This window comes from Mus caroli, unplaced genomic scaffold (assembly GCF_978045245.1).
Source record: "Mus caroli unplaced genomic scaffold, Mus_caroli_1 scaffold_8, whole genome shotgun sequence".
Classification (NCBI taxonomy): domain Eukaryota; kingdom Metazoa; phylum Chordata; class Mammalia; order Rodentia; family Muridae; genus Mus; species Mus caroli.
The window spans coordinates 67,062,667-67,085,561 of NW_028227263.1; the positions used below are offsets into that span (position 1 = coordinate 67,062,667).

Consider the following 22,895-nt stretch of genomic DNA (forward strand, 5'->3'; position numbering starts at 1 on the left):
ATGAGGTGACTGCCTTTCAGGGTAGACCCTGCAGTATGATTGCTCTGGACCATAGCCAGTTACTTCCAGGCAGAAATGCCAAATGCTAAGTTGCCAGGATGACCTTATTGTTAGCTTGCTTCTTGCTGACGACTTTCACTTATGGGTCTTACTTTATGAAGTACCGCTTGTGTCAAAGAACTCAAGGCTTGGCAAACACCTCAAGAGACTATGTAAATGTTTCCTTTTTTTCCATTTCACAGTGTGGCAGTAGTCCTCTGAATTACCAAGACCTGGAATGGGATCTCTGGGCTGTCTGAGTTATATATAGTACAAGCTGCCCACCAGATTTCCAACCTTCCCCCTAAAGGGTCAGGGCCTGGCCTCATATGAAGACCTCGAGAGAAATTTTCAGACCATGAGGCATTCCAGTGGTAATCTTCAGATGACTGTGGGGAAAAGGCTTAAGGCCTTTAATGTCTTTTGTTGTTTTGAGACAGGCTCTCATACAGCCCAGGTTGCCCTGTACATGCTATGTAGTCAGAATCTCCTGATGCTTCTGTCTCTGTCTCCCAAGTGCTAGGACTATAAGCTTACTACCATACCTGCAGAATCTTCACTCCACAGGGACTCTGCTGCTGTCATCTTTACTTGTGAACTTTCTCAGTCCCATGAAGTCCTGGCCACTCTTGTTCTGGGCACATTGCTAGATTGCTGGCATGAGTCTGGCATTGTTACTGTACCTAGAGAAAGCTGCTCTAGAGTACATCTCCTGAGTGCAAGGGGTCGGGCCAGGCTCACAGTGTTCCTCATTTTGAGTCCTCCAGCGAAATGCTCAAGCAGGGCTAGCTAATAAGCTTCTTTCTCGTGTAGGTTCTGAAAGGCCGTTTCCGGGAGAGGGTGTGGCTGAACGGAGACTCTTCGGCAGTGGAGGGGAACACATCCATTTCCTCATCTAGGAAAAAGCAGACTCAGTGAGGCCTAAGGAAAGACAGCATGGCCACAGAGGGTCACCTCCACTCTTAAGGGTTACACGCTGGCAGTGACAAGCAACTGAAAATTGCTTGTGTGTCCGCACAGAAGGCTTTCTTTTGGGTCTCAGGGTTTGTTACTCTGTGTGGCTGAAATAATTTTGTGATAAGAGAGCCACCCAAGTCCCTCGCCTAAAATATTCCTAACCCAGTGTCATGAGCAGCCAGATCTTGTGGTTTATGGAAGGGCCAGAGATGGGGAAGCCTAGAGGCTGATGGCAGAACCTTTGTGATGAAGGTGGATGTAAGCCTGCTGTGAGAAGTGCCTGGCTCTGATTATCCACTTGCTGCCTGAGACCACAGCCCAGCAGTGTCATGGCATGCACACCACTTCCATCACCCGAAATAGTTAGGTGAAATTTTGCAGGTTTCTCTTCAGATTCCCTAAGTTCTACCATGAAGCCTCTTTAGGAAGAGCACACGACACTGCAAGGTCAAAAACATTTCCCCATATTCTGTACTCAAGAGAATTCTGCAAGTCACCCACTGGAGAGCTCAGCCCTGGTAGCGGGCAGATTACCTCTGGTGTCCTTGCTATGAGAGGAGGGCGTTCTTCCTTGGAACAGCAGTGGAGACTGGGTCAGGGCCTGCAGACCACTGGCAGAGAGGCAGCTTCGAACCATGCAACCAGAGGGTGGGGTGGAGCCTAAGGAGATGCTACGAGGTAAGTGTAGTCCCACAAGACTCCAGGCCACCCAGAGCTCCAAACACCTCACCCAATAAAAATGATACCATGTTGGTTTGAAAAATAAACTCACCAGAAACAAACACCTCGTCGTCCCCTACTGAGGGGAGTGGTAGTGCACTCCAGCGTGGAGAGCACTCATTCTGTTTGCTAGCTTGGGGATCCTCACTCAGGGAATCACAGACCCTTTTGACTTTGTATTCAGATTCTTCCTTGGCAGACAGGAATCTCTTTCTGCCTAATCCAAACTGTCCCCAGGAGGTTTCCTCTGTCACAGAGACACTGTCTTTGGGAGGTGACTGGTCTGGCAACTGGCACACCCCCTCTAGTTCAAACTCCTCTGAGATGAGAACCTTAGAGAGGTCTTGTTCAAGGCTTCGCTCCTTTCCCTCAGGCTCAGGCTCAAGCAGTGACAAGGACCCAGGAAGGTCCATACTGGCCTCGCCTCTCCCAGCAGAGGGTCCAGCACTGCAGTCCACTGCCCTCTTCCTGCGGGGCCAGTCTTTGATAATTTCAGGAGTGGTCTTCCCACTTTGCTTAGGGGATGGTGTCCAAGAAACCCCAGCATCTGCTTGAAATGGAGAGGGGGTGCTGGGAGGGCATCGAGAGGGAGTACAAGATTGGCAGATGAAGGTTTGACCTCCATTCTTGCCAGGTGTGCTGTGTGAGGGGCGGAGACAAGGGGGTGACAAGTAAGCGTGCTCAGTTCTACCGGAGGACTTACTGGCCTTGGGCATACAGAGAGCAGGGAGGGCAGCCTCCTCTCCCAGGGGGGCTTCCTTTTCTAGGGCCTCAGCTTCCAAAAGAACTCCAGGGTCTATTTTTTTAATCCGGAGCTTGGGAAGGCCAGAAGCTTGCATCTCCAGCTCAACTTCGTAGGTCTGAGGGCTGCCGGTGGCCTCGGAAGCTCGTGGACTCCCCTGCTGAGCAGCATCTTGCCTCTGCTTTCCGTCTGCTGTATAGCACAGGGGGTAGGACAACAGCTCAGAGGAGCTAGACACAGAGGAAGGAGCAGGTACAAGAATCCCAGAGTCAGACACAGAGGGAAGCTCGTCGGCAATGGTGCTCTCTGGTTCCTCACCTTCTTCCCCTGGCAAGATGCTACTTTTTACCTCTTGGTTTTTAAGCCTATGGAGTTGGGCTTCATCAATCAGAGGCAGGCACTTTGTGTCACTTGCAGTGAGCACAGGAGAGGAAACATGACAGTCACTTCTGAAACCAGTGCCCAGGTAACTCTGTCCTTCAGAAAACTGAGACTGCTCCTCTCTAGAGCCTGTGACAGCTCCTGTGCTGGTGGCTGAGCTAAGCACGAGAGCAGCAGAGGGTCCAGGATGGCACTCCGGGAAGTCCTGAGGAGGACAGGACTTCTTTCTACATGATCTCCGAAGCTTGGATGGGGGAGAAGGTGGTATGGGGCAGGTCATTCTCGGTGGGGTTCTAGGAGGAGTTGAAGGAACAGGACAAGAGATAGATGTAGTTACACTGGGTGATGTGTGGTGTTCTTTCCAATTCAGTTCTCCAGGAGGAGGGGAGGCTGACAAAGAGTTCCTAGGTTGATGTGGGGAGACATCACATCCAGAAGTAAAATGTTCCTTTGGAGAAAGAGGTGAAGTACTTGTGTGTGCTGGTTTCTTTGTGATTTTGAGAGCTTTCTTCTCCAGTCTCTGTGGAGGTTCTTGTGTCTGAGAGGCCCTGGGGAGAGGGAGCTCTTGGTGCTCCTGATGCTTAGGTGTGCCAGCAAGGGCTGTACGTGGAGGGGTTCTGAAGGAGTATCTTATAGGGGTTAGACACTGACTCCTGGCCTGGCGAGCCATAGGAGGTGGGGATGCTGGATAATAAGGACCTTCTGGACTGGAATTCACTGAGTGTGGCCATGTGCAGTCTGACGAAAATTGAGGTGGCTGGACATCAGACTCTCTGGGTGTGCTGGGTAGCTTTGTGAGGGGAGGAGAGGGCTCTTCTTTTGCTGGGGAGACTCTCTTTTGAGAAGTGACTTTTGATGCAAATGGCGAGTTGTAACCATGTGAGGAGGGGGATTTTATGGTTGCTTCAGAAATGGTCCCTTCAGCTGATGTCATTTCAGTAGGGGAGTTCTGTAGTCTTTCTGGAGTGTACAGTAAGGTCTGTGCTGTACGAGGGAATCTGCTTGGTGTGGTTTTAGAAAAGCTTGGAGATTTTTGGTTGCTCTTTTTGGGAGTCTGAAAAAAAAAGCTCATTTCAGAATTTGAATATTATAATCCATATTCTCTAAAGATTGTCTTAGTAAAGTCTAAGACCATTAGAAAACTAAACAGAAGATTTAAAGTCAGCTAAAAGAATGATCTTAAGTTAGAAACTAGAATAGTGACCTGTCCCTCTCCCAAACATAATTAGATTTTACTGGCATACTTTTCCTAGATTCAAAAAAGGAGAGGGTGGGAGGATGGAGAGGGAAGAGCAGAATATACATAGACATAATAATAATAATTAATAATAATAACAACTCAGAAAGGCCACTCTCAAACCCAAAATTCCCTTCCTTTTTATTAACAATGTAGCTAAAAACTCTATAAAATGGAGAAGTCAAATATCTATCTTTCTATAACACTACTAGACTGTCTCAAGGGAAGCCCAATCTAACAGGTTTTTGTGTTCAGTGAGGTATAGCACATAGGAGCACAAAGGAGGCTGTGAACCCAACTGAGGGACAAGGAAAACTGTCTTATGAATCAGGTAGTAAAGAATGGATGCCTTGGGCCAGCAGGACAGCTCAGTAGGCAAAGGGGCTTCCCATGTAAGACTGGCAACCTAAGTTTGATCCCTGGATCCCTTGTAGAGAGGTAGGAACAAAAGACTAACTCCACAGAGCTCCCCTATGGCCTTCACACATGTGCTGTGACATATGCATATCACTACACACACACACACACACACACTGAATAAGTACTAATAGAAAAAAAGAATGGCATCTGCAAGGGAAATAAGAGACTAGGAAAGTGGGGCAGAGGGTATGTATCAAGTGGGGAAGGCTCAGGCCAGCATATGGGCATGGTGGAGCCCTGAGAACATGGCAGACTATCTGCCCTACGGAGAATGGCCTTGTCATGTAGCTCTGTGGCATCCTCTAACAATGAAGCAGTTTCAATGCTTTTCAAACCAAGATGATCATTTCTGACACAAGGGTTCTGCTTTAGGAAAACTTAGAGAACTTTGCTTTAGCAAGGCCAGATGGCAGATGGACCTTTCAGAAAGACCAGTTTGATCCAAATTAAGGATGGCTGATACAATATTCCAGGCAGAACTGAGGAGGCCAGGGACTATGGGGATAGAGGAGAGTTTGGTGAGCACAAAAGTCTGTAAATGAGGCAGGAATTAACTCAGTGGCTTTGTCCTCAAAGAGACAAAAAGAGCAACCACCAGGTTTTGAACAGTGATGGACAGTCAAATGGGACTGAATGGAAAGAAGGTACAAACTAGAAGAGCCTCTATAGTGATCACACACATGGTAGAGCAGCCAAAGAAATCAATAACACCCCTATCTCCTCCTTTCTGCCCTGACCTCAGCTAAGCCTGTTGCGTTAGGCTCCCATGCTCCCAATAACCACTCACCCGGCTCAAACCAGCCACCCAGATTCTTTTGCTTTCTTGTTAGACAGGGTTTCTCTGTGGAGCTGGCTGACCAGGCTGGGCTCGTACTCAGAGCTCTGCCTGCCTCTGCCTCAAGTGCTAGGATTAAAGGTGTGCCCCACGCTACTGTACCCCTGACCTTTTATTCTCTACAGATCCCCGGCTTTCATTTCTATTCAACAGTTGCTTCCTCAGTCATGTTTCTATGTTCCCCAAGACTGCACCATTTTAAACATTAAAGATTTTTTTACCTCGTAAGATGTAGGTATCTCAGAATCCAACACGCTTCTTAAGGATCTCTTAATTTGGGCTGAACCCTTCTTGGAGGAACTGGGAATCTCAGACAATGCCCCAAAAAGAAGTGTTTTAGGAGACTGAATACTTTGAACTGGAAAATTTTCTCTTTGGTCTGAAAGTCAAAAATAACATTTAATTCTTCCTTAAGACTTGCCCTCCCAATATATTCTTTGGGGGGGGGTATGGTGGGGGACAGGGGATGGGACAGGGTCTCTTTTTAAAGATTTTTTTTTTATGTATGAGTACACCATTGCTCTCTTCAGACACACCAAAAGAGGGCATCAGATCCCATTACAGATGGCTGTGAGCCACCATGTGGTTGCTGGGAATTGAACTCAGGACCTCTGGAAGAGCAGTCGGTGCTCTTAGCCGCTGAGCCATCTCTCCAGTCCAGGGTCTCTTTATATAGTCCTGGCTTTCCTAGAATTCACTCTGGTCTACAGAGGGTGGTTAGGTGCTGAGGATTTAATCTCAGTTCTTTGTAAGAGCAGCCAGGGTTCTTAATTACTAAGCCATCTTTCTAGGCCCTGTCTTCTTGGATTTTACTCTTATTTTAGGAAATGGGGGCAACTGAAGTAACTGATTTTAGGATAAATATACTGTATTTTTAAATATAAATGTAAAAACTTACATATTAGTCAATCTAATCACAAATAAAAGAATGAAGAATAAATATACAAACTGCTCTACCCACTCACTTGGGACACTGTGTGGGAGCGAATGAGCTATCTAGAAAGCAATGTGGCCGACCAGCTGTAAGAGTCCCGGGGAGGAATGGTTATAGGCCGAGGACTGTTACCTAGTATCACCTTGATTATTGACTGTTAATGGGGAAATAACAAATTGTATGCTTCTTTTTCCTAAAATATTCCAAGTCAACAGACCCATACTTGACACCCAGGCCTCATTACCTGACTTCTGCTGGAACGAGTGGATTCTTTGCACACTTCGAGATTTTGGCTGAGATACAGAATAGAAGGAGCCAGAGTTTGTTCTGCTAAATGACAGCTGCTTGATTCGAGGACTTCTTCTCAAAATCATTTCTGCAAAACCAGAAGCAGAACTGGTAAATGGGAGGACCTTCAGACTTAGCATCTTGGTATCTAAGCAGGCACCATTCTGTGACACCAGAGTCAGCAGTGGCTTTAAGAGGCATCTGAAGTGTTTCTGAACAATCTACAAGAGACTGATACACAGTTCCACAAAGATAATAGAAACCAAAACCCATGAGCTCGGTTGTTTTACAAGTTTCATAAATTGCCACCTCTAAGCATGACAGAAAGAACAAAAAAGTACAGTGTAATTTTCATACAACACAAATCAAAAAACTAGGTTTGTTTGTTTGCTATTTTGAGAGAGGTTCTCTCTCCTCTCTACCTATGCTTGCTCTGGAACTCTCTATGTAGACCAGGCTTGCCTTGGACGCACAGAGCTGCATCTGCCTTCCACGTGCTGGAGTTGGGATTAAGGGCAAGTGCCACCATGCTCAGCTCTTCTAGGTTTTCTATACAAAATATACATTACATATATATTGTCTAGGAAGAACACATGGTAAAATGTGAAAAGTGTTTTTGACTAATGAGATTATCAAGCCATTAAAAAATGTTTTTCTAGATTCTAATTTTTCTGTCAAAAGCATGAGATACTCAAACAATTTAAGAAAGTTTAAAAAAAAAAACTGTCCTTAATGAGACACATTTTAAAATAAGTCATAGCACTTTGTATAACATGGAAGTTGAATCTTGATACGAAGCCCTATTTCCATTATATAAAAGTATTTCTTCTACAGAAATTCAGTACATTTTCTGTACAGCAACATTTATGTATGTGTATGCTTGATCCAGAGCCACCCCAATTTCTATAAAACATTTGAGAATATGCTGAGGGATAAACACAGAAACGCTTTTGGAGAAACTAGATAGACTACATCAAAGGATGCACTCACCATCCTCTTTTTCAGGAGACTCTTCAACTACATGAATATCAGGACCAGGATCAGAAGACCTTGAAGAGCAACCAACACAGCGTCAATGCACTCGTGGCTCACACATTAAAGACGTGGCTGGGCAGGCTGCTCAGGGAGTAAGGTTCTTGTGCCAAGACCAGCAACCTGAATTCTATCTCTAGGACACACACAATGGAAGGACAGTACCAACTCCAAAACTATCCTCAACCTCCACATGCACTGCTATGCAAGTGCGTGTGCGCACACGCACGCATGCACACACACATGCACACACAATTAAAATATAAAAAACAACACCAAAACACATTAAAGATGGAAAATATCTTAACTAACAGATTACGAGAGTCTCTGTGTTTGGCAGTATCGCCACTCTGGTATGTGAAAGATGGAGACTGAACCACGAATCTTCACAAGCTCAGAGTCTACACCATCACCAAGCTTTGCTCATGGAAAATGAGATGGTTAGAACTTTTTAAGATTAAAAAAAAAAAAGTGCTTGCATGTGTGCATGTGTGTGTACACATGTGTGCAGGTGCCCACAGAGACCAGAGATACTGGATCCCCTGGAGCTAGAATTACAGGCTGGTGTGAATTACTCTACATGGGTGCTGGGTGTGAAGAACTGAGCTCAGATTCTCTGTAACAGACTATGCTCTTAATCATCCTAGAATTTTTTTTTAATCTTTATTTATTATTATATGTTAGTACACTGTAGCTGTCTTCAGACACGAGAAGAGGGCATCAGATCTCATTAAGGATGGTTGTGAGCCACCATGTGGTTGCTGGGATTTGAACTTGGGCTTCAGAAGAGTAGTCAGTGCTCTTAACCACTGAGCCATCTCTCCAGCCCCTTAGAATGTTTTTTACTGTAGGAAGTATATTGACAATAGCAAAATTAGCTTAAAAATAGAAGGTTCTTTTTTTGTCCATTATTGCATTAAAAAAAAAAAAAAGGTACAGCTAAGCATTGCACAGTCCCAGCTGTAATGTTTACATTTCTGCCAAACAGGTGCAATGTCTCTCAGCTTGTCAAGGACTTCCAACTCATCACAATCACTTCTCACAATTACCCTGTGTGTAAAATCTGTACATGTCCAGGTGGATGGGTGACAGTATATACTATGTGTGGGTTTTTTCCCCTATTTGTACTGAGATGTTGAAAGAAAGGCAATCCAACTGGGAACCTGAGGAAGAAAGGTCAGTGAGCAACCTGGGTTTTATCTTTTGCTGCTTATATCTTAGATTGGGTGCTAGAGAAGCTGACACCACAGACACCAAACCATAGTTGTACCTCTATCAAAGGTAGGCTGGGTCTCCAGCCTTGCCTGGCATAAAAAAGGACTCACCTTTTCTGTCAACAGGAGAATGCAGACGATCTATTTAAAAAAATACTGACTAATAATAAAAAGAAGTGGATTGATACAGGCAACATGCATAAGTCTTAAAATAATTATGCCTAATGAAAGAATGGAATAGTGTATATTGTTTGACTGTCAATAAAATAAAAGCAACAGGGTTAAGAATTAGCCAAGAAATTCAAGAGAAAGCACAGAGATGCCTGTGAGATGGTGCGGCAGGAAGCCTGGGAGTCTGAGGGATCCGGATAGGGCTGTCACTCACCTGCCCTTGATTTGTCTATGGAGCAGCCTCCTGGAGATTTGCTTGTGGACTGGGGTCTCAGCCACACTCTTAGTCAGCAGTTTGCAATAACCTAAGATGCAAAACCAGTGTTGACTATAAATCTCACTTAACCTTCTGAGGCAGCAGCAAGGACAAGGCTGCAATCTGAACTTCTAACCTAGCGAGAGGATGCTAAACTCTCAGCTAGATTCTAAGCCTTCAGGGCTCAACAAAACACACAGTTCATCAGCCTGATTAAAAATGACACAAGCCTGCCTGTTGAATGTCTTAGAGGTGGATCTCTGAGTTTAAGGAGAGCCTGGTCTGCATAGCAAGCTCCAGGCCAGGCTGACCAAGTCTATGCACTGAGACCCTATCTCAAAAGACATAAGCCAATGTAAAATATTTTAAAAATTCCTGTGGGATGGCTCCTGACATTGGATCGGTTTCAGGACTCTCAAACGACAATGGCTTTGTTCCACAGCATCTATCAGTAGATTGATTGTTAATTTTTAAGTGCTTGTGTGCATGTGAGTACTGTTGCTAGTGGTGTCCAGAGACCTCAGATCTCCCAGGAGCTGGGGTAAAAGATGGTAGTAAGCCACCCAACATGGGTACAGTTCCTTTGCAAAAGCAGGAAGTGCTCTAAATCACTGAGCTATCTCTCTAGCCCTCTATCAGTAGATTTAAAGGGTCAGGTGCAGCCTTTTCTAATCCTTTTTGAACCCAGACATCTATGAATTGCTGGTACACAATGATAAAAGACAGAAATGTCAATGTTACACGTAACAGGGAATGTTTTACAAAAAAGTAGGTTGGAAAAAACTACAAGCAGATAGCTACATATCTCAATCAGCAAATGTCAGTAATCTCTGAGGGACTGAAGAATCCAGTCATCACAGCAACTACATTATTATTTGTCAATAGCTAGTTCATAACAAAAGCCAAAAGGGTGCAAACAATAAAGGATGTTGATTTCCTGTTAATTTCCCATTAACAGGGGGAAAAAAAAAGAACTTGGCAGAAACCATCCCTAAAGTAGCTTAGACCCTGAAATTACAGAAATGTTTTAAAAACTTGTCTAAATATGTTCAATGAGCTTATAAACCCCTAGGTTAAAATAAATTAAAGGGCCAAAGCATGAGCTTACTTAAGACCAGCCTGGCTTACAAGCAAGATTGCTTAAAAAAAAAAAAAGAGAGAGAGAGAGAAAGGAAGGAAGGGAGGGAGGGAGGGAGGAAGGGAGGAACAAGGCCATATGGATGCCTAAAAATAACCTGAATAATGGTAACATCAACAGACATGCTAACATAGAAGAGGAAGTCTCACAGCCCTAGACAAGGCCTACACAAAGAACTACTGGCAGCTAGTGACTGATGAAAGAGAATTAAGTCTCCGCTAGGGAGTTGTCCCTGACTTGGTTAGCTAATACAAGGTGTTCAGCCCCTAAACTCATGCTCATACAAGCAAGACTAAACAGACTGACTCATCAAATTGTATTTATATATTTTATGTGCATATATATCTACACACATGTAACAATAATAACTAAAGAAAAGGAGATCATGAATCTAAGAGGGAGTGTGGGGAGAACATGGGAGGGACTGGAGAGAAGAAAGGGAGGAGAAAATGATATAATTTGGATACGAAGGAAGGAAGGAAGGAAGGAAGGAAGGAAGGAAGGAAAGAGAGAGAGGGAGAGAGGAAGGAAGGAAGGAAGGAAGGAAGGAAGGAAGAAAGGAAGGAAGGAAAGGAAGGAAGGAAGGAAGGAAAGAAGGAAGGAAGAAAGAAAGAAAGAAAGAAAGAAAGAAAGAAAGAAAGAAAGAAAGAAAGAAAGAAAGTCATACATATAGCAAGCTTAAGGTTAGCCTAGGTTAAATAAACAACAACAAAAAATACAGATGGAATAAGAAATATTAAGAATTTAATCACGGGCCTGAGCAGGCAGAATAATCAATGAATGTCAAAAAAATAAAAATAAAAAATAAACCCCTAACCAGAAAAAAGAAAAATGAAGAAAGATGGAGGCATGCTTGTACACTATAGCAGCATGCATGCCACCACATGCCTCAAGGGAATTCTAGAAGGTGAAAAGACAAAGAGGCAGAAAACACTGCTGAAGGGCTGGCGAGATGGCTCAGCAGGTAGGCTCACAACCATCTGTAACGAGATCTGGCGCCCTCTTCTGGAGTGTCTGAAGACAGCTACAGTGTACTTACATATAATAAATAAATAAATCTTAAAAAAAAAAAACCAAAAAACACTGCTGAAGAAGAATGGTTGAAAACTTCCTTAATCAGAGGAAATACATAAACCTAACCACTCAAGTTTAATAGACTTCAAGAAAGATGACCCCAAAGAGATCCACAATGAGACACCTTATTGTCCACAGCCTGCCCCCAAACAAAACCAATAACAAAAACTTAAAAGAAAGGAAAAAAGAAAACCCAACAAGCTAAAACCCAAAGTAAGTAGAGGGAAGGAAAGTGAGGTCAGAAAGTCAACGGAGAGCCGGGCGTGGTGGCGCACGCCTTTAATCCCAGCACTCGGGAGGCAGAGGCAGGCGGATTTCTGAGTTCGAGGCCAGCCTGGTCTACAAAGTGAGTGCCAGGACAGCCAGGGCTACACAGAGAAACCCTGTCTCGAAAAACCAAAAAAAAAAAAAAAAGAAAGTCAACGGAGAAAAGGCCAACTTTCTTCAAATGATCAATAAAATTGGCAAACCTTTAGCTAAACCAGTCAAGAAAACCCAGAAAGACTCAATTACTAATGTGGGAATAGAAGTGCGAACAATGTCACCAGCAGATTTGTTGTTACAAACTCTTGTTTTGTAGTTACCCTGCAATGTGCTGCTTTTGGTCTTCTTGAACTTGTCCTGTTTATGGTGGAGACATTCCAAAGCAGATACAGAATGGCTGCGAGGCAGCCCCTTCTTTAGCCCCCTCTTTGAAGGAGAAAGCATTTCCTGGTTGAAGAGGTTTCTTCGAACTTTTGTTACTTCTAAAAGCAGAGAGAGAGAGAAAAAAGAGATACGAGATTAAAAAACCTTATGCTGGTGTCAACTAACTGAGCATGCCAGACCCAAACACAGAGCTGCTTAGGAAAGCCACGCTGTAGCCATGTTTTAAAATGATTCCTTTGGCTAGCACACTCCTGGGGGACTACTAACCTTACAGGTTTCAAAAGTTTTTAAATTGACTTTAGAATAAGTTAGAGGCCCAGCATCATTCTTGTAAAGATTTGAGTACAATATAGCTGTCTTCAGACACACCAGAAGAGGGCATCAAATCACATTATGGATGGTTGTGAGACACCATGTGTATGCAGGGAATTGGACACAGGACCTCTGGAAGAGCAGTCAGTGCTCTTAACCGCCCAGCCATCTCTCCAGCCCCCACTATCATTCTTTTGCTTTTGGATAAACAGTTATTTCAGCATCATTGTACATCCTCAATGAACTGTCCAGAATTATCAACTGCAATAATCCAAGCTAATGTGTTTCTTTCTTTTCCCGAGACAGGGTTTCTCTGTATAGCCCTGGCTGTCCTGGAACTCACTCTGTAGACCAGGCTGGCCTTGAACTCAGAAATCCACCTGCCTCTGCCTCCCAAGTGCTGGGATTAAAGGCGTGCACCACCACCGCCAGGCTGATGTGTTTATTCTTAAATGCCAGGTAGATTTCAGAAGTGAAGCTATCATCTAATCTTCAACATTTCTTTGTAGGAAGAATTTTTTTAATAATGAATTCAATATTTTCTCTTAGAAATGCATTAAATGTTTCTATTTGTTAATCCTAGAACAGAGCAGAAGTAGACAGACAGATTTCTGTGACTCCAGGGCCAGCCTGGTTTACATAATGAGTTCCAGGCAGCAGGAACTGAAGTAAGAGCTTGTCTTAAAACAAAACACAACACAAACAGAAACTAAATTATGAACTCGAGAGGAATAGTCTTCCACAGGTGTCAGCCCCTGACTGGTTATGTGATAATGTCAGGCGGTCAGTCCTGGAGTCATACAAGCAACACTAGACACGCAATGTATTTGTATGTTTAGGTTTGTGCTGCACACACACAAATGTAACAGTAACAAAGAAAAAGAGAGCATGATTTCCAAAGGGATGGATGGCTCATGAGCAGGATAAGAGAGTGGAAAAAGAAGGAGAAAAATGATGAAATTATATTTTAATTGTAAAAAGGAAAGGAAAAAGTTAAGAAATGTACTTTGGCCAACATGTTTAAGCTCCTTCTGTCTAAAATAGCTCCATTGTCTCTTTTTTCTTATCTTCTTTTTCTAATTTTAGATTCCATGATAATGACACTTTAAAATATTCTAGGTCAGTAATTTACTAGATGCAGTATTTTGAGGCTATACAAACTATCTTGTTCCCTAAAACATGGAATTCGTATCTTTTTTAACCAACGATGATATAGAGCCGTAACTTATATTAAATACAATCCAATCATAATAAATTTGTCAATCTAGTGACTAGGTGTTGAAAAATGAAACCATACCCTGTATTGTGTCTTTCCTCGGGACTGGCAGCTGTACGGAAGTAGGGTGGGAGTTCTCCTGGAGATGAGAAATGAGGACGATCAACAGGCATTCATTCAAGATAAAAAGCTAACAGTTCTACCTGAAACCCTCTGCATAGCGAGGCAATTCAGAGAGATGCACAGCTCTGCCAGTGAAATGCACCCAAGGCCAGGTTCCAAAGACTTCCCTCTACAGAGTCGTAATCCAGAAAAGAAGCGCTGGGAACACAGACAAACCACCCAACCAAAGGGGGTGTGAGAGCACAGGGGAGACAGTGTGGATTACAGAGAGATGGACATGTGCGGCGGCGAGCACGTGCACGTGTGTGTGTGTGTGTGTGTGTGTGTGTGTGTGTGTGTGTGTGTGTGTGTAAAATTTAGAAAACTAAGCACAGTAACTTAGATCTTTGTTTTCTTTCTTATTTTTTAGTTTCATTAAAAACAAGACTCTCTATGTAGTCCAGGCTGGCTACACACATAGATGAGGATACATTATAAATAAACAAACTGTTGATGTGTATTTTAGGAATATTTTATGAAGAAAGTCTAGGATCATACACAACAGAGTATAATTGGTATTACACATTTTGAAGAATGGATAGAGAAGAGATACTGTTCAAGTTACATGGATTCAAATTTCTGGTGGTGATAACACATACATTCTATACCTAAACAGGGGAAAGACTGATTAAGACACTGGGTTTTGCCGGGCAGTGGTGGTGCATGCCTTTGATCCCAGCACTCGGGAGGCAGAGGCAGGCAGATTTCTGAGTTCAAGGCCAGCCTGGTCTACAGAGTGAGTTCCAGGATAGCCAGGGCCACACAGAGAAACCCTGTCTTGAAAAACCAAAAAAAAAAAAAAAAAAAAAAAAAAAAGACAGTGGGCTTTTAGTGCTGCTTCTGCCTCAAACCACTTTTGGCTCATAAGCCTAGTAAAGGGGTCAAGTGCCTATATTCCAGTGCAGCCAGTGCTCTTAACCACCGAGCTATGTCTCCAACCACCAGTTTTTTGTTTTAAATTGTCATTACTCTGTAGAAATACTGCAAAATCCAAAAACTTTGAAATGCCATTTCAGATAAGGTGACTTCCTAACAGGAGAAACACCTCTGTACTGTCAGTCCAAGCTAACAGGAGTAACAGCCCCAATCTATTGGTGACTACTTACATTTCTTGTAGCTCTCTTGGACACTTTGGGAACTTCAATTTGTCGAAGAGTCTGGGAAATCTCTGCAATACTTTTATGTCTTATTAGTGCATTTTTCCTTTTAAAAATAGAAAATAGAGAACACACCAAACAGAGTAAATATGTAGTTAGGTTTGAGCGAAACCAGCATCTAAACTATGTTGTTTAAATAAATGCTAGTTATCTTGAGCTTGTCCTATATTACAAAAATTGGCTAGTACAGATTCAGCTAGTTAATAGCAATAAAAGGCAGCAAGGGAAATGTTCTAAGTAACTGAAACCATAATCTTATCTCAGAAGTTCCTAGTTCTTAGACAGCCCTTGTAGACAGTAAAGAGTTTTATAAACCAAAGTAAATACCACATATTCCGGGAGGAAAAACTATACAGTGAATGATGCAACTTGGAGGGAACTCCAAGAGAGTTTTGCTTGATTCTGATCTAAGGGCAACTGCCAACTTAGTACATGAGATGGGCAAAGGCAAGCCTGTCTTCACACTTGCCACCCTGAACTTAATCACAGTGCAAGTGATTGCTCCGAAGCCTTGCCCCTTACCTTCTCTTCTTGGCTGATCTGGTCCGAAGCTCCTCCAGCTGCTCAGACTCAGTAATGGCCGACACTGACCTGTGAGTACTTGATGAGGGAGGTGGTGACATGCTCTCTTGAGACATAGAATCATCACTGAAAAACCCTGAAGGAAGGACTCCAGCCAGCTTCTGAGGAATTTTTAACCCCAGGCTGTGGTAGAGTTGTCCAATTGTCCCGGGGATGGAGCCAATATACCTGTGGGATATATTGATTAAACATAGAACTGAAATTACCAGCATGGAAAATACCCTTTTAACCTTAGAATTCTAAGATAACACCATGTGCAGTCGTTGTTAAAAAAACAAAAACAAACAACAGCAACAACAACAAAATTTTTTTAAACTAAGCCAGTACTCATTGAACTTACAATCTCAAGATCTCCTCCAGAAACTCTGACAGGTACGCGGAGTCCTTAGTGAGACACACCTGACGCAGCAAATCTGTCACCTGGAAGAGATTGCAAAAAGTTGCCACAGGCTCTGCTGGGAAGCTGAGAGAATGAGAGCATGCTCGGGGCAGCAGCCTTGGCTTACCTCCTCCACTATGCGCTCCACCTCATCTGGGCGGTCCAGGACTGAGGGGCACTGCTCACACATCTCCAGACGAAGAAATACCTGAAGCTGGCACCTGGAGGAAACAAAGTACCAGGTCCCATCTCCTTTGCATGCTATTTAATGAAACTCTTTCTTAGAGCTATTCATTAATGTAGAAACAATGACCAAGAACTGGAAATGTAACTCAGTGCTAAAGCATATGCCTCACATATAGAAAGCCCTGGATTCAATCTCCAGTACTGAAAAAGAGAGGGAAAAAATAAAAAATAAGCCGGGCAGTGGTGGTGCATGCCTTTAATCCCAGCACTTGGGAGGCAGAGGCAGAGGCAGGTGGATCTCTGAGTTCGAGGCCAGCCTGGTCTACTTAGTGAGTTCCAGGACAGCCAGGACTACACAGAGAAACCCTGTGTGGAAAAACCAATAAATAAATAAATAAATAAATAAAGAAAGAAAGAAAGAAAGAAAGAAAGAAAGAAAGAAAGAAAGAAAGAAAGAAAGCAGCGCACAGGTAGGGGGAACGGGGATGCAGCTCAGTTGGTAAAGTGCTTGCCTAGAATGCTTGAGGCCCGCCCGCCCTGCATTTAATTCCCAGAACTAGATAAACTGGGAACGGTGATAACACATCTAAATCTCAATATTTATGAGGTGGAAGTAGAAGAATTCAAGGCCAGACTCAGTTAGAGAGCAAGTTTGAGGCCAGCTGGGTCCCATAATATAGTCTTTCTTTTATTTAAAAAAAAAAAAGGGAAGGAATCCAGTGTTTTCTCTAAAGACTGGTGTGAGTCTTAAGTAATCAGACGACTCCAGCTGCCCCTCAGAACATCATAAAGATCATGACAAGATAACCTGAGAACCGTTTTAGCGTATTGGTGAAAATAAAGTGGTTTCTTACTCTCTGACTTTGTCCTCTTTATCCATCTTTCCCTCTAGGTTCTGTCTAAGGGTCTTGCTGGTTTTTAAGAGGTTACAGTTCACATGATTCAAGCAGGTCACCTGCAAATACAAAGTAATTATGTAGGAGAAAACTGTTGCTTACGTTTTCCTTTGATATCTTAAAGAGAATGTGGTCTTTTTTTTTTTTTTTTAAATAGATACAGCAAGCTTTTAGATTTGAACTGTTAAAGGAAAGTTCCTTGGGCTGTACAGATGGCTCAATGGCTAGGGTTAAGAGCAGATCTTGCTCTTGCAGAGGATTGCTAGTGGGCACCAATGTTAGACGGCTTACAACCACTTGTAATTCTAGCTCTTGAGGATCAGACACCCTCTCTGCAGTCTGCAAGTACTTCGAGCGCACACACACCACAAAGAAAGATCTTTTTTTCTTGAGACAGTATCTCTCTCTCTCTCTCTCTCTCTCTCTCTCCCTCTCCCTCCCCCTCTCCCACATCTTAACATGTAGACCAGGATGGCCTTGAACTCATAAAGGTACGCCCCTCCCCCACCTCTGCCTCCCAAGTGCAGGTATTAAAGGAGTATGCCAACACACCCAGCTACATACACTCACTTTTAAAATAGAAGGTCCACAAAGCTGTGGTAACTGTAAACAGCTCTCGTCCACTAGAGAAAGAGCCCTGCTTTTGCCATTAAATATGAATAAAGGCAATAAGGTATTCTAAAACAGTGGTTTGCGATAAGTTAGAGTTATGCAGGATGTTTTTAAAACAAATATATGCCCAACTTCCAAAACAGAGAGACCTAGAGTTAGTCTGTCAGTATGGAAGGACCAGACACTAGCATTCGAAACAAAACAGGGGCTGGAAAGATGGTTCAGTAGTTAAAAACCCAGCAAAAACATGGTGGCTTACAACCATCTGTAATGGTATCCGATGCCCTCTTCCCGTGTGTCTGAAGACAGCTATAGTGTACTCTTATTAAAATAAATAAATAAATAAATAAATAAATCTTTTAAAAAACAAAACAGCAACAAGAAAAACCAAGAGGGCTGGTGAGATGGCTCGGCAATTAAGATCACTGTCTGCTCTTCCAGAGGACCCAGGTTTGATTCCCAGCACCCACATGGTAGTTAAATGTCTGTAACTCCAGTTCCAGGGAATTCAGTGCATATGATATGCAGACATAAATGCAGACAAAATACTCATATACACAAAAAATAAACAAACAGATAAATAATAAACAAAATCAACAACAACAAAGTCATTCTGAAGAGCAGCTAGGGTTAAAACCGCTAGTTTAACCCTAGCTAGTTGTGTGTTTCATATAAACACACAACACCAATTAGAGCAGTCTCATTGGACAGAAGTCCACTTGAATTTCTGGCTTCCGGTTTATCAGATTCACATCCCAGAACCTGGAATTGTACCAATCCTCTACTCGGCACTTTTCTTTTTTTAACTATTCACATATCTTTATTTTATTTTACAAATATAGGTGTTTTGACTGCATGTACATCTGTGTACCTTTTGCATGCAGTGCCCAAAGAGGGCAGAAGAGGGCATCAGATTGCTTGAAACTGGTTACTAAAGATTTTGAGCCACCATGTAGCTGGGAGTTGATCCTGGGTCCTCTGGAAAGCAGTGCTTTTACAATGAGCCATCTCTCCATAGTCATCATTTTTCAATCATGTGCAGTGTAATGGAAATTCTTTAAGGTATGTGCACTAAACCCACCAACCATCAAATACTACATTTATGGCAGTATTATCTAGACTTTCTTACTTCTAATTCCTTGATGTCCTTTGATTTTAGGAACATTTTAATGGTTGAGACCGTATTTTGAGCACATGAATACAATGTGGTTTCTTCCGTAGCCACAGCCTTTTGGTAGTTGTCATGTATGTAAGCCAGAAGCTCCTCCTCGGTTTTAAATTCTGTGGGGGTGAAAAAGAACACGTGGTTATCATATTCAGATCAACTCCATGTATCATGTTAAGGGGACAGACTTTTGTCTTCCAGGAGAAATCTATGTCTGGATGGCCGTGACTAACCCTAGAGCTTTCTAGCATGTAGTGTGTACATGTCAGGGATGACGGGAAATGCTCCACAGGGCCTAGCAGCTGACTGACTTTTAACAAAGAACAAAGGTGGATGATACAATGAATAAAAGATCAAAAAACCAAACCAGATCATGTGCTAGAACGACTGACACCCAGATGGGAAAGTTAGGTTCAGACACAGCCTGTGTGCTCCAGAGGAGTCCAAGTGAGTCAGTCACAGTATGGGAAGAAAAGGTCTCGGACTGCTACAAGATAACAAAGATACCTGGGGGATCTGGAGAAAGGAGGGATAGGTGGGCAAGGCAGAACTCAGCCACGTAGTAGGCTTGAGATTAGCCTGGGCTACACATGATTTTTTTATAAAACCCAAACACCCAACCAACTAAAAATAAAATAAATACTAATGTTCTACCAATATACTGACAAGAGTGTAAAAGGTAAACCATAGATTTATAGAAAATATTTACAAAGGACATCAGATAAATGCCCATTATCCAAAATATACAGAGTCCCTTTAAACTTAGTAACAGGCTAGTAAGGGGTCCACAGCTAAGGATGCCTGTGCCAAGCCTAATGACCTGAGATTGATCTCTAGGACCCACAAGGTGGACAGAGAGGATGAACTCCCATGAGCTGTCCTCTGACCTCCATGTGACCTTCCATAACATGCACATGCATATATGAGCATATAAATTAAAATATTGTAAAAAAATATTTAAAACTCAGCAGTATGGCTCTGTTAAGCTATGGGGTCCTGAGCTTCCAGCACCAGCATTTTAAAAAGCCAGATGTGGTGGACCACACTTATACTCCCAATCCTGGGGGAATGTAGACAGGTGGACCCCTAGGGCTTCCTAGCTAGCCAGCCTACTCTCTCAGTAAGCTCCAGGTCAATGTAAGATTCTACTGGGCTGGTAGCACATGCCTGTAATCCTAGTACTGGGGAGGTGGAGGCAGGAGGATCAGGAATTCAAGGCCAGTTACAGAGAGCTTGAAGATAGCCTGGACTATATGAGATCTTAGTTTAATAAAATTAATTAAGAATTTTTAAAAGGTGGGTGGCTCCTAAAGAATAACAACTCAGGTTGTACTCTAGTATTCAATTCCCCAAACAATCTCAATCTATTTCTCCTCTCCTAGTTCATTTGATTTATTTGTATATTTATTTACATGAGGTTTCTGCAAATTTATTACATAGATGCAATGTCACCAAAATTCCGATCCTCCTGCTTCTATCTCCTAGTACTGAGATTATACGGATATCATGCTAAGTTTTATGTGGTTCTGGGGAATCAACCCAAGGATTTCATGAATGCTAGGCAAGCACTCTATCAACTGGGCTAGATTCCCTAGCCTCCAGACCTCTTATGTAATAACAGACACCAGACGCTCTAGGATGAATCAATACCTTTAAGTTTAGAACTTCTTAATATCCTTCCTCTATCTTCCAATTTGTCTGCTGTTCTGCCAATGACAGCTTTTTGGAGCCCTTTCTCTACAGCCATGTCTGGACTACCATCTGGATGTAATTTCTGAGCCTTTACATTTAGCCTCGCCACATTCAACATCTTCAAGGAGCGGGACATGGTATTCATCTTCTGTCTCACTGGAGTTCTAGGGATACCACCTGCCAAAACATCAGCATGGAAAGAAAAGTCAAGTTTCACTTCCATCAAGAACTAAGCCTCCAAATGCTGTGAAAGAATACTAGAAAGAAATAGCTTCCTTCAGAAATTATCTAAACCAAGCAGTTCTTTTATCTGTTTCTACCTACAATACAGAGTAAACATCTTACTTTACTGAAGTTTAGAACTAAATATCTCAACAACCTTTTTTTTGTTTAAAAGATACCCAAGGAGATGAGAGCCTCTTCACTGGATCCCCTGAACTAGTTACAGATGGCCGTGCGCTGCCATGTGGGTGCTGGGAACTAATCCTGGATCCTCTGCAAAGGCAACCAGTGTTCTTAACTGCTGAGTGGTCTCTCCAGTGCCATCTCCACATTTTACACAAAGCCAGCACCACACACACTTCTGCTGAGTGTCGCCCAACAGTCAAGAGTGGCTTCTTCTTTGCAGTGCCAGGGATAGAGCTCATAGCTCATGCATACTAGAAAAGCACATGCCTTTTCTGAAACAACCTAGCACTCTACGTCAAAAGCCAGTTTTCATACTCTTTAGCACAGCAACTCATTCTTGGAAACGTCTAAGGAAATCTCTCAGAGTTTACTCATTGCAATATTATTTATAATGACTGAATTTGAGAACCGTCTACATGTTCAACAACAGGAGTGACGCAGAACAATCACAGACAGGCTGGGGATGTTGCTCACAGTAAAGCACTGCCTAATGCCTGATGCCCGGGGTTCAGTTCCCAGCATGGGAGTTGGGATGAGCACATATTTGTAAATAGTTTTTTTTTTTTTTTTTTTTTGGTTTTTCGAGACAGGGTTTCTCTGTGTAGCCCTGGCTGTCCTGGAACTCACTTTGTAGACCAGGCTGGCCTCGAACTCAGAAATCCGCCTGCCTCTGCCTCCCGAGTGCTGGGATTAAAGGCGTGCGCAACCACGCCCGGCCTGTAAATAGTTTTTTAAAAAGCTGTATTGATATTTGTATTATAATCAAAATGAGGATGCTCAATTCATTAGGAAGGAAGAACATCAGAGATTAAGGCAATGTCTGCCTCTACGTCTTATGCCACATCCTCACAAGGATGAACTGTCACTTTTTTGTTAATCTTAGTCATTGTGACAGGTATAAGATAAAATCCCAAAGTAGTTTTTATTTGTATTTCCTTCATGGCTAAGGATATCAAATGTTTCCTCAAGTGCTTCTCAATCCCTTGAGTCTCCTCTATTGGGATTTCTTTGTACGCCATTTTTAAATTGGGTTGTTTTCTTAATATCTGGTTTCTTGAGTTCTTTATATATTTTGGCTATTTTCTTTGTGTTAGCTGTATAGTTGGTAAAGCATATTTTTCAGTTTTGTAAGCTGCAGTTTTGTCTGAATGATGGTGTCCTTTGCTATGCAGAAGCTTCTCAATCAGTGAGGTCCCATTTATCAATTATTGATTTCAGTGCCTATTGTATTGAACTAATACAATTATTTTAAAATATAAAATATGAAAATTTGCCTTTAGTTTCCATTTCAATCTTAATCAAGCTTTTATTTCTTTTTTAGAAAAATAACAGTCTTTTAAAATGTACATTCTTGGCCAGGTGTGGTGGCGCATGACTTTAATCCTGGTACTCAGGAGGCGAGGCAAGTGAGGCAGGTGGATCTCTCTGTGAGTCCAAGGCCAGCCTGGTCTACAAAGTGAGTCCAAGACAGCCAGGGCTCTGCACAGAGAAACCCTGTCTTGAAAAACAAAAACAAAATAAAATAAATTAATAAAACGTACAGTCTCAAAAGGAAAACAAGACTGCCTTAAGAAACAGGCTTTCTATGTGCATACGTTTCTTCCTGCTGCGTTCTTGATTGACTACAGCAGATTCTTCATGAGATCTCTGGTAGAGCTCGGAGAGGCAGCGTGTTAGTTCACTTTCGGTTTTGGAGGATTCATCATTATCAGGTGAGGCAGCGTGTAACAACCTGTAAGACAAGATGCATAGTATAAGGCCAAATTCTAACTGTGCAAACCATGAAAATCAGAACACGTGCAAAGCTATCAGTGTCATCATATGTACAGTCTAGACTTCAGGAGACACACTGTCCCATGGGAGTTGGATGGTAGAGAAGGTTTGTCCAACTCCCTTTTTTTTCTTAAATTTTGCTATTAATTTGAAAATATGAACTTTTCAACTAGAAAAGTATCAAGATTAAGTTCTTTTTTTTGTTGTTTTTTTTGTTTTTCGAGACAGGGTTTCTCTGTATAGCCCTGGCTGTCCTGGAACTCATTCTG

The 22,895-nt window shown here is 42.6% G+C and overlaps 1 protein-coding gene across 1 annotated transcript in view; it reads right to left on the minus strand.

The window, feature by feature from the left end:
• Window positions 1–717: 717 nt before the first annotated feature.
• Ticrr (TOPBP1 interacting checkpoint and replication regulator) overlaps window positions 718–22,895 on the minus strand; it is a 40,167-nt gene continuing 17,989 nt past the window's right edge. The window contains exons 6-22 of the mRNA XM_085840894.1: window positions 22,449–22,585; window positions 20,404–20,622; window positions 18,718–18,869; window positions 16,935–17,035; window positions 16,022–16,115; window positions 15,856–15,935; window positions 15,456–15,683; window positions 14,883–14,979; window positions 13,696–13,753; window positions 12,023–12,184; window positions 9,185–9,275; window positions 7,544–7,602; window positions 6,510–6,641; window positions 5,553–5,710; window positions 1,769–3,893; window positions 1,531–1,656; window positions 718–934 (exon numbers count right to left, since the gene is read on the minus strand). Of these exons, the coding sequence (XP_085697020.1) occupies window positions 825–934; window positions 1,531–1,656; window positions 1,769–3,893; window positions 5,553–5,710; window positions 6,510–6,641; window positions 7,544–7,602; window positions 9,185–9,275; window positions 12,023–12,184; window positions 13,696–13,753; window positions 14,883–14,979; window positions 15,456–15,683; window positions 15,856–15,935; window positions 16,022–16,115; window positions 16,935–17,035; window positions 18,718–18,869; window positions 20,404–20,622; window positions 22,449–22,585 (4,129 nt within the window). The 3' untranslated portion in view covers window positions 718–824. The remainder of the gene's footprint in view (window positions 935–1,530; window positions 1,657–1,768; window positions 3,894–5,552; window positions 5,711–6,509; window positions 6,642–7,543; window positions 7,603–9,184; window positions 9,276–12,022; window positions 12,185–13,695; window positions 13,754–14,882; window positions 14,980–15,455; window positions 15,684–15,855; window positions 15,936–16,021; window positions 16,116–16,934; window positions 17,036–18,717; window positions 18,870–20,403; window positions 20,623–22,448; window positions 22,586–22,895) is intronic.